Below are 11,753 nucleotides of genomic sequence, written 5' to 3' on the forward strand. Positions count from 1 at the left end.
GCTAAAATATTTTTTGCGACTTAAAAAACTATGCTTAACCAAACAAAGGGTTCAACATTTAATTTGTTATTTATATGATTTATTATTATTATTATTATTATTATTATTATTATTATTATTATTATTATTATTATTATTATCATTTTAGCCCTACAATTGACAGAGCAAGGCATCTCTCAATCTCAGTGTTTCACAAAGGAAGGCAAAGGCTTTAGGAGAATTATTATCAAATAAAATTTTGCAGAAGGCCAACTTCAGATTAACAAATAGTTGAAAAGGTAGTGTTGTCAGGGAAATACTTTCAGAATGTACGTGGCAGACCTTTGTGATTGTCGTTGAAGACAAGACTTGCTATCAGTGGTTAATACGTTAAAAATTAATTATTAGGCCTACATGAGCGCCGCTCATTCAGGAATAGGCAGATCCATGTTTAATGGGGAATGAGACCTGCATATGTATTATGCACGCTGTACTTTATTTGATCTTTTATTCATATTTGTATTTGTTATGTGCAGGTCAATAAACTCCCTTCACCGGTTACCTACTACCGCGTGTCCTCGGTACCGGGTCATCCCCCGGCCGGCCGGTAGGGGGCCCGTCCTGACAGAAGCCCTCGTGGTCGCGGGCATCGCAGACGTTCCGCCGCCTTCCGTGCAATAAAGTGGAATAAGATAGGGCTTCCCGAGGCGCCAGGTGAGCAATAAGACAGGGCAATTGAGACAGTACGTGTCATGTTTACACCTATTTCCTAGCGCCTCCACCGTTACACATTAACCATACAATATACAAATAAAGATATAAGGTCGATAAAGGCAGGAGTAGAGGCGCTCAGAGTGGAGCAATCAAAACGGTTTACGTTCTTAAGGGTTCAAGTTGTCTACCATAAACAGCCTATCTTTATTTTAGTTTTCGGTGACCCTGTGTGAAAATAAGAACTTCAGGCTCCGATAGCCACCTTGTCGCCCCCGTGTCATCTGAATCTGACACCTTGAGGCCGAAAGGTCCGCGCTGAACGCAAAGTGTGTTTGCGCAGGTTAACTACATAATCAATATAATAGGCTTATGCATACTGAGAGCCTGCGCGACCTGTCTCCAAATCGTTTTAGGAAATGCACTTGGTCCATTGTCTCGGCCTGCAGAAGCCTACAAGGCGTAGGCTATAAGGTATAGGTGCCTTAGGCTACTGCATCATATTGCACCAAAAAGATTTTAAAAGGGAGTTTAACGGACACTTTTGGGGACTGTATTTCAATATTTTATTGAAACTTTCAAGAACACGATGTTGATGTCGACAGAAATCCAATACAACAGAACGGACAACTTAAAGGAAAACAGAGCAGCCAACCTTCATAATTCGATTAGATAGCCTACTTTACGACCAGGCTGCGATTCTAGTAGGCCTAGGTTTATAACGAAAATAGTCACCATTAATCTCACACGTTTAGACGACACACTATCTCTCGTCAAATCAAACACGTTTCAAGCCATTGGCGTAGTGTTGTTGAGTTCATTTGTTAGGACAGCAGCACGTCACACACACGGGACAACAGAGCCGTACAGGCCCGGCGGAGGGACACGATGGCACATGAGTGTGAACCACTATCTCCGTGGTCATTGGGGTGTGTGTGTGTGTGTGTGTGTGTGTGTGTGTGTGTGTGTGTGTGTGTGTGTGTGTGGTGTGTGTGTGTGTGTGTGTGTGTGTGTGTGTGTGTGTGTGTGTGCGCGCGCGCGCGTGTGTGTGTGTGTGTGTGTGTGTGTGTGTGTGTGTGTGGGGGGGGGGGGGGGGGGGGGGGGGGAGAAAAGAAAGGATAATAGCCCACAAACTATATTTACACAGGTATATCGACAATAAATTAGAACGAAATCTCTAAAAACAAACTACTTCGTTGTATGTACACGCAATAACAATATGAAATAATTACATAAATATTTTATATATCACTATTTACACGTAATAATCAATACTACCTTTCTTTGTTTTAGCCCACTGACTAATAACTGAATATGTCCGCATGCTATTGGCCTATCTCTTCCGGCGCAGTGGTTTTGCATGATGGCCCAACCAGGTCCGAGGTGCCACTATCGATCTCATTCACGGGTGGATTGAAATGAATAGGCCTACCATTGAAAGTATACCAAATTTTAACTTAACATTTTAACCACAGGAAAATGGGTGGACTACATTGTTTCATTAATTTCTCGTCGAAATTTCATTTGACAGCCTCGTTAAAAGAGAATGTGAAGAGGCGAGGGCTTCACGGCATGCCACCTCTGACCTGTAGCCTAGTGATACGCCAGGCTGATCGATCAATTCATAGGGTCATAACGAAATACAGCAGCCTTTTATAAGGTCAATTGAAGTGAGTTATGATAGGTCAAATAAATTCTGAGTGCATATTAATTAAACACACATTTAGTTGACTTAGCAACTGCACACAACAAAAAGTCGGACATTACACAGCAGCAACACCTCCCTTATCTGTGCCTCACATCCATGCCAACTATTCAGTTTCAATACTTGTATGGTATTCAAATGACAGAAAAAAATAAGGAAGTGTTGTTTTAATTTAACAAAAGTAGAAATATACATATATCCGATATGTAGGCCTAGGCCTATTAACCAAAGTGCATTTCAAAATCTTTTTTTTTCAATATTCATTTTTTTCGATTTTTTTCTGTCTTAAACCAATACTGATCTTAGACTTTGTATTTATAATATTTCTATAACCTTCAACATATTTTTCCAAAAAGGTCAAAAAATCAAATCCAACAACAATGACGGGGGAAAAGAAGGAACCAGAAGCGTGTAAAAGTATTACGGGGACACGCTCCTCGGCCGGTCCTGATTCGAGTCCAGGCCGCTGACCAGGCGCTGGATGCTCTGTAAGTCGTTGGCGCACTCCTTCTCCGTGCACGTTTTTGGGGACATGGAAACGGAGCCGGACGAAAGAGTTGACGAGCGACTGTTCATCTCCGACGTAGAATCCTGAGAGCCAGAAACGGGACTCGGGGCTATGCCTTCTCCTTTCAACAGCTCTGCTCCGATGCTGACCATCGATGATGGCATCGCGGTGGTGAGCAGTGTGTTGTCCGACATGTTCATGGGTAGGGAGTACGGGTTGTACCTGAGTCGCGGCCGCACCGCGTTCAGGAAGGGGTGTCGATGCACCGAAGAGGAGGCGGCGGCGGCGGCGGCGGAAGAGGCGGCCGCGGCCGCCGCCATGTAGGTGTAGGGGTAGGGGAACAGACCTCCGAACGGAGACATGGCCAGACCCTGGAGGGAGAAGACAGAGAAAACACTTTAGTGTGCGCTCCGCGGTCTTCGGTTAATAATGTCCGGATCACGTAAGAGGCGCCCCTTTTACGGCGCAAAAATAGGAAGGTGGCCCAGGCCAGGCAGCTTCTATTTGAGGTCACGTAGTTGGGCCGCCTAATTAATTCAGACTCGTGAGGCGCGTTTGTGGAATTGTTACAATAAGCGATCACATTCAAAGTACCAATTTCCACTAACACAGATACTTGTTTGTTTTTTGTAACAGGTTGCTATCATAGCTTCATTGTAAATTAAATGAACAATTGACTAAACATTTACTGGCAAGATGTAAAATAATAATACCAGCATCATTATAACAGCACATCACAGCATCATGTGCTGCTGTGCACTTAATACAGATTATTTGGATCTGATTTTTGAATGATTTCATGGGGAGAATCTGTTTTGTCTTCAACAAATTGATAAAATGAGCAGATAATCATCATTTAACAAAGTAGCAGCCGGTTTCATATGATTCGATGGCAAATATTAAGCAAAACATCTCCATTTAATACTAGGCTTGCCAAAGTTTTCAAACACACACGTACACACAAGTACAAGTACACACACACACACACACACACACACACACACACACACACACACACACACACACACACACACACACACACACACACACACACACACACACACACACACACACACACACACACACAAAAACACACACATCAGACACACACGTTACATTTTCATAGAACATAAGCCAAATCACAGCACACAAAGCGATGGATGGCAACAATGCGCCGATCTGCCTTCAACATGAAATCGTGAAGTACAACATGAATTCCCAGTGGTGCATTAGCATAGACGCCTGTTGCCGCTTGGTTGTGATGCGTAATATAACTGGTTGCCGGGGAGATATCGGAAACTGGTTCTACCTGCGATGCCAGGACATGTTGCTGCAGATGGAACGGCAGGCCGTGCCCTCCACCCAGGCCCTGGGCCGACGCCGCCGCCATGCTGGCCGTATCCATGGTGCTGACCCCGCCCGACGAAACCGCCGCCAGCAGAGGGCCCATGCCCGCAGCGGCCATGTTGGAGAAGGCCCCTCCCATGTTGAACTGGCCCGGGTGCAGCAGGAAGGGGTGGTTGAAGAACTGCTGACCGCCCAGCCCCGTTGGGAACCCAAAGTTATGCAGGTGGCCGTGTCCGAGGTGCGGGGGGTCCGAGTGCATGCTGAGGGGCATGTAGCCGTCCTTGCCGCCGCCCCCCACGGACCGGCTGCACTCCTCCGCCTTCAGGCTCCCCGGGTCCCTGCCCGGGCTCTTGAGGTCTTCTCCGGAGCGGGTGGTGCTGGAGATGGCAGTGACGGGGCTGTGCCTGGAGTCGGCGTGGCTCTTCTCCGTCCTTGAGGTGGTCGAGGTGGTGTTGGAGTCGCCGCGGGACCGGCTACTGGTGGAGTCGCTGCTGCAGAAGGCATGGCCCCCGGCGAGCTGCGCCTCGGGGTCCCGCCCCTCCTCCGTGGTGGTGGAGATTTTGCTGGAGTCGGGGAGGTCCTTCATGTGGCCGTCCTTGTCCTCATCATCGCTGTCCTCATCGCTCTCACAGAAGTCTGTGGTCAGGGAAGAGGAAGACAGAGCATCGTGAGGACGGGCACCAAGGACCCAGGGCTGAGCCTCATGAGGCTGATAACAGGGAATAGATTTTCTTGGTCTTCATGAACTATTTATGTTGTTACTAAATGAAACGCAAATAATTATAATTCTTTTTTTTCAAAGATTGGAAGTTAGCCTACAGTAGGTTGCAATTTATTTGTAGAGCAACATTTGAAGTATAAGTTCAAACTATGATGAACCTTTATAATAACCACAAGAATAACAAAATACACAGTAAAATAACCAAACATACAATTCTAACATTGAAAAAATATATTTTTTTAAAGTTATCCCAGACCCATAAATAATAGCCTAAATAATACACAGTAAGAATAAGGATCGTTCATTCGAGGAGCTCCTCCCTACCTTTGAGGTGCGGTACGGTTGAAACAGCCGGGGAGGCGGCCTGAGGGAAGCTCTTGAACGGGGCCTGCTCTCCAGATGAATCGTCCGATGCTCCGTTCTCCTTCTTCTGCTGCTCCTCGTAGGAGCGCATGGACTGGAGCGCGAGCTGTTTCCTGAGGAGACAGAACTTGGTGAGCCGTTTGTTGTGTCGTTCGATGAGGTCGACCCAAGTGCGATTAATGAAGTGATCTCATTTAAAAAAAAATAATGATGAAATAAAAACATGTAAATCATTTAAATATTCATTCTTATAGATATTTTTTTTATTGTAGCTATAGGTTAAGATTCCTACTTATATAGGCTATAACATTATTACATCATAACTTATATTATAACCCTACACAATCGTATGAATATCGTTCCTAATTCTTATGAAATGTGAACGTGAGAAACTAATAACTAATAATAATAATAACTAACCACAAATCGCTTCCATAAGGTCTGCCGTTCAAATTAGTATTTATCTCGGAAAGGCCTACCTCTTTTCCCGTCTTCCGTTTCCAGTATCACGGAAGCCTTTTGCAAACGGATTATGGTCAATTTTCAATTGGGTTATCTGTGGAGAAAAAACAGACTGATTACTAAACATTTTCGTGGCATATATTGTTGGTATATACACTGCATAAACACATGTCGGCTACACTTGTTTTGTTATGGCGTTGTAAATAATTAGAATACATTCCACCCCCCCCCCCCCCTCCCCACCATGCGCACGCACGCACGCACGCACGCACGCACGCACACACACACACACACACACACACACACACACACACACACACACACACACACACACACACACACACACACACACACACACACACACACACACAGTATATATACCGGAGCCCTGGGGTGATAACCCCTCTCGCGCATTTCTGTGGGATTTTTCATCCTTTTGGACGATTATGGTGAGGGTGTAAACCCGGACAGAATGTTACTTCCACACTCTTCCTCTATAGCCCGCCCCCCCCATCCCCCCCCCCTCTCTCTCTCTCTCTCTCTCTCTCTCTCTCTCTCTCTCTCTCTCTCTCTCTCTCTCTCTCTCTCTCTCTCTCTCTCTCTCTCTCTCTCTCTCTCTCTCTCTCTCTCACAAACATTTCTGAAACGTATGAGGTTGCAAAACATTAACGGAATTTTTGCTTGACACCAAAGACCTAAATGTTGCACATAACACCACGCGAAAGGTGACGTCCATTATCCTTATAGCACACATATGCCCCCAACCACCCACACACACACTCAATGTTGGCCTGGGCCGCTGCCAAATCCTTTCCATGTGATTAAATAAAACGAAGAAAACCTATATAACGTGCATTCTTGAGAATTGTGTATTCCCCCCCCCCCCCCCCCCCCCCCCCCCCCCCCCACCCACACACACACACACTCCAATGCATATAGTATAAACCACTTTGCTATCCGTGCTCACAATGTCTACTTTAACACGCTTAAACAAATATGGTCTTCATATTTTATGACTACAAAACGTTTGAGTGCATGAGAGACGTGCAGAACATTGGCCTGTAATCATGCAGGTCCACATTGGCTCTATCGCAGAGTGTATAGGCTTAGTCAGATTAGTCTTTACCTTGTCGTTCTGATATGCAGTCACCGCAATGAAATCCGTTTCAGGAAAAACATAAGTCCTGAAAGTACTGTAGGGTAGTTTAAGAATATCGTTGGCCCTCACGATGTGAAAGCGGGGCTGGTATTTGTGCATGGAGTTTAGTATGGTCTGCAAGAGAAAATATCACCTTCTTTAAAAGAATATCACACAATGATATTATTCTGTTGAATTGTTGTGGTTATGATTTAGTTACAAGTCGAATTACATCAATCATTTGGTTAAACATTACATAATTTCTTCCTCTTGCAATCAAAATGTAATCCATAAAACATAATTACGGTATGATGAGTAATTTATTGTTATCAGTATTGTAATAAAATGGTAATAATTAACGTTACATTTCGTTTATTTTCAATACACCACGTAGCATTATACGATTCAATAAAATGTATATTCAAGCTATCTAAAGGTGACAACAATGAAACATAGGCTACATATTAGCAATTTACACTTCAAATATTTAGGCTATATATAATTGCAATAGGCTACATACACAATAACAACAATAACAATGGCATGCAAAATGTAGTAGTAAGAAAAATAGACATACATTAGTAGAACTTACAAATCCGTGCTTGTCGGAGATGTTATTGGTCAATTTGAGTTTGTGAAAATTGACGACTTTTGACATCCACTGCTCGCCCGTGGCGGGGCTGTCCGGGTGAATGTACATCCTCTTGGGCATCTCGGGGTCGGCTTTGCCCGCCACCATCCAGCGAGAGTTGTGAAATTTATACCTGCAGTCGTCGGCTGCAACAATGTCCATTAAGAGAATGTATTTGGCCTTTTTGTCCAGCCCAGTGCATCTCACTTTAAACGGGGGGAACATTCGCCTGTGAAAATAAGCAAACATTTTTAGAAAACAGTTTGGATCGACAGTGACTTCATGTTTGATGATTTCAAAGGCCCTGCACACATACGAGCCGCCATCTTTATGGGACTCCACACGCACACGCACACACACACACACACGCACACACACACACACACACACACACACACACACACACACACACACACACACACACACACACACACACACACACACACACACCGATAACCCAAATTAATACCGCTATTTATTATATAATTGATTATGGTAATCTCTTTTTATGTTTAGAAATATTTGTATATATATATACACACAAATCTCGCATGAACCATCACGGTCGGATGCCTGGTTTACAATTTGACCATGTAAACCAGGCATAACTAGGCCTACTGGAATCCACAATAAGTAATTAGGCAAGACATGTACATGTATATATGATATTTGGTGTTCTGCCAATTTCTATATAGCCTATATATATATATATATATATATATATATATATATATATATATATATATATATATATATATATATATATAGGCCTATATCATTAACACGCATAAAGCACGTCTTATGCCTTGTTCAACATGCACTACGAATTACCTAAAATATCTGCCTTATTGAGATTTATTCACATTAACGTAATTGCATTAATATGCACTTAAATACGTCGCTATTTATAAAGTTGCAAAGTATTTACTATTTTGCCCTTGGAGTGTGCCTTTACTTATTTAGTCTCCAGTTTTTGCAGCGTTATTTATTAGTCAGATGAAGGACAAATTGAATGCAAGGTTTAATCAAATAATGTGCACATAACCTATCGAAAGAAATCTTTATAATAGGGATATGGCTAAAGAGGATTTATGGTTAGCTATCACATTTCATATCGTTAATAAATCAATGACCAAACTAAATGCTGTCGTAAGAATATCGCAATATTTGCCTCGGATATGGAACACTTCCTAAAAATACTAAGTAGGCCTACTAAAGAACCGATTGTGTTTACCTTCCAGATTTAGTGATCACCATTTCAGTGCCTCGCTTGTGAAAGAGTTCCCAGAGTTCTTTAGCTTCTAGGTGCACTTTGGGGTCGTCCTCCACCTCTTCCTCTGGCTCCAGAGTCTTCAGAGGCCGGAGGTGGGCCGCAGCCGCCTGGTGCCCAAGCGAGGAGAAGTGCAGGCCCGTCTCCGCGGCGCCCATCAGCTGGTCCATGATCGGCTTCCCCAGGCCGCCCGGCAGAGAGAGGGATCCGTTGTGAGGGAGCGCCAGGGCCGGGAAAAAGGGCGGCTGGTGACCCAGCATTGCACTCATGGCAAAGTCCGGACCCCGGTGCGGTATGAACGGATGATAAGCCATACTTGTTCCTGGTATGACCGGGTCTCTCATCAGGAAGCTCATCCAAGTTCAGGTACCGAATCTTTTTTGTGGATTGGATTTAGAGTAAACACTGACCAAGCCTAGTATAAAGTTATAGCTTGGATCATGAAGAACCAGAAGTAAAGCAGACAAAACCAAGAAGAAGCCTATATTGGAAGGCAATCTACAAATAAATCCACAGTAAATACTGCAGGAACCTCCGCTTATTGTCCACAAGTTGCGTCAAAAGTGCCGTTTTCTGAGCGAGTTCAACGCGAAAGTGTGGTTCTAAAAAGTAAATCGCTTCCCGTCGGTCTTCGACGCGGTCGCAGAGTGCGGAATTCGGCAAAAATCTGTGATTTGTCGCGCGGACATCGTTTGAATGAGACGACGGCGAGTCTCTTAATTGAGTGCAGCTTCTCCTCGCTGCTGGTCACAGGATCGCGATCCTGTTAAAATGCGTTCCCCTTCTTATTGCTCTCAGTCCTCAAGCGAACGCGATGTGTTGAAATATTTCGATAGCGCCAGATAATTCCTCTGCCTTTACTTGTTCCAGACATGCACCATCACACACGCGCACACACTTTATTCCTCTCTCTTTCACGCACACACACATTTCCGTGAGGACGTTCGCAGTGAAAGGAGTCCGTCGGCGGCAGGAGAGGTGGTAAGGTCCCAGCACTAAGATTCTCCTAGAGCTTCTGTGCCCAAAGGTTTCATACTGGATGGATGTGTTGTGTGTTACGAGATGAGGGGCACTCCGGTGATTGGCTCTTTGACGCTTTCGGACCAATTGTGTCGCTGAGTAGGCGTGGCTTTAACAAGTCGGGTGGAGGGGACAGACTTCAGACTTATAAAGGGTGTTTGGAAAACTCAGAGGCGACCGTGAAAGACCACCACCTCACTCGATGTTGTGTGAATATGTCAACATCATTAGAAGTTGCGCTATCGGTCCCTCGGTTGGTTTGTGCGGGACCAAGCAACAAGGGAACGCGCCGGAACAGTGTGCCCAGTGTCCGGAGCTCGGAGCGCGGAGCTCGGAGCTCGGTGCCCGGCGCTCGGAGCACGGAGCCCTGAGCCCGGAGCGCGGAGCGCAGAGCCCGGAGCCCGGAGCCAGGAGCCCGGAGCCCGGAGCCCGGAGCCCCGAGCCCCGAGCCCGGAGCCCGGTCTTTGTTCCCGATAGGAGCCGACCTCCGCTGCAGAGCGCCCGGGCTCTATTACTTCTTTCATAGATTGCAGCTGTACAGAAGTACTGCGTTTCGGCATTTTATTTAACCTCAGACAAGGCTAATAAAACAATTTAAACTAAGCCTCAATGAATTAATAGGAGTTAACCTGTTTACTCTTAATGTCAATTACAGTTTATCCACAAAATCCTCGCATCGTCTTTTGCGGCCGTCACAGTCCCGAAGTTCCGTTTTCATGAGAAGGCTATAATTTTATTTTGAATGTATCGAAATTGACGAGACGTTCGATGAAAAGATTATGGAGCATTAACATTATCCATAAGAACTAAATGTTTGAATATACTCTCCAATCCAACCATTCTCCATGATTTCTGCTCCGTTCTGGTGTTCTTGAGAACGATGCGCATGGACTTAATGTAGGCCTCTCCTGTTCTATCATACTGTATCAAACTGTAGATATGTATGCCCATTTAGTATGGTTTCCTGAATAGTAGGGATGATATTGATTTGAATTATTGCTCTTTTATCTGGATATATTTTGAAATTGGAGTTGATGAATGGTCTGTTTTTAATGTGTTGGTGCACTGTGTTGGTGCTGTGTGTCGACACAGTCTGTGTTGCTAGGCCTGTGCCTTGTGCAAAATGGGCTGCTACATCTAATAAGTAGGCCTACTGACAATGAATAGGCTACTTACTTTCAACTGTTTGTTCATGTTATAACGGAATGAGGCTGGGACCATAATGGACAAATAAGTGTGCATCGCTGAAAAATGTTTTATCACATTGATTTGAGTGTGTGGTCATCCCATTCCCAATATTGGAGCTTCTGTGGATGCGGCTAGCCTAATTGTCCGAAGCGACGTGGCAGGTCACGGGATGGGCCCGATCGCTTCTGAGTGTTGTTCAGTTATTTCCAAGGTTCCCCTTTCAAGCATCGTTGGTCTTATTATTACGCTACGAATATTGTTCTTACTAGTAGGCCTACAGTCTAGTCTTAAGACAATTAGTTCATTTTCTCTATCATTAATAATTTCGTCTGTGTTATCACCTTGCAATATTATTTGATTCGTTTTGGAAAATAGCATTTTGTCTACATATTATTGCTACCAAATCGCCCATTAGAACGCAGTATTGTTATTAACCATAAGCTCGCGCCCCTATTCAGATGTGGCCTACAGCCCTGACAGAACTGGGCTATTGAGCCTCGAAAACCTATTTAACGATTAATTCGCAAGTAAACGCCAGAGAGCTTTTCCCCTGGTCAGCCACCTTGGACAAACATTGACCATCAATTCTCATCCAAATGACTGTCTCAATAGCTCTGCATCGGGACGCAAAGGGCGCGAGGTCTCAAACTCCTTAACCCCATTTAGGGTATTCCCAAAAAATGGGTTTTGCTCGTCGTTCACTTCCTGAT

At 44.5% G+C, this 11,753-nt stretch overlaps 1 protein-coding gene and 1 long non-coding RNA gene across 5 annotated transcripts in view; one reads left to right on the forward strand and one right to left on the reverse strand.

Moving 5' to 3' along the window:
* Positions 1 to 1,864: 1,864 nt before the first annotated feature.
* tbx3a (T-box transcription factor 3a) lies at positions 1,865 to 9,894 on the reverse strand. Of its 2 annotated transcripts, none has more exons than XM_030353994.1 (7): positions 8,800 to 9,894; positions 7,527 to 7,794; positions 6,923 to 7,069; positions 5,814 to 5,890; positions 5,296 to 5,447; positions 4,213 to 4,886; positions 1,865 to 3,274 (listed from the first exon to the last, which is right to left on the reverse strand). In XM_030353994.1, the coding sequence occupies exons 1-7, from the start codon at positions 9,189 to 9,191 to the stop codon at positions 2,816 to 2,818; spliced, it is 2,169 nt and encodes a 722-aa protein (XP_030209854.1). In that variant the 5' UTR covers positions 9,192 to 9,894; the 3' UTR covers positions 1,865 to 2,815. The 2 variants fall into 2 exon arrangements, with proteins under 2 accessions (XP_030209854.1, XP_030209853.1); XM_030353993.1 differs by having other exon boundaries at positions 7,512 to 7,794; positions 8,800 to 9,891.
* The window catches only part of LOC115541996 (uncharacterized), a 15,809-nt gene continuing 12,971 nt past the window's right edge, over positions 8,916 to 11,753 (forward strand). For 2 of the 3 annotated variants that reach the window (XR_003976441.1, XR_003976442.1), the window contains exon 1: positions 9,686 to 9,816. This is a non-coding gene — a long non-coding RNA (uncharacterized LOC115541996). Of the gene's footprint in view, positions 9,202 to 9,685; positions 9,817 to 11,753 lie in introns of those variants that run through there. The other variant, XR_003976443.1, reaches the window with a different exon arrangement.

This window comes from Gadus morhua, chromosome 4 (assembly GCF_902167405.1).
Source record: "Gadus morhua chromosome 4, gadMor3.0, whole genome shotgun sequence".
Classification (NCBI taxonomy): Eukaryota; Metazoa; Chordata; class Actinopteri; order Gadiformes; family Gadidae; genus Gadus; species Gadus morhua.

Excerpts from the sequence above, each read along its gene's own strand:
- tbx3a (XM_030353993.1), bottom strand. The coding sequence starts at position 9,191 with ATGAGCTTCCTGATGAGAGACCCGGTCATACCAGGAACAAGTATGGCT. Across the intron at positions 5,448-5,813 it reads AACGGAAGACGGGAAAAGAG|GAAACAGCTCGCGCTCCAGT; the intron begins GTAGGCCTTTCC and ends CTGTCTCCTCAG. Across the intron at positions 4,887-5,295 it reads AACCGTACCGCACCTCAAAG|ACTTCTGTGAGAGCGATGAG; the intron begins GTAGGGAGGAGC and ends CCCTGACCACAG.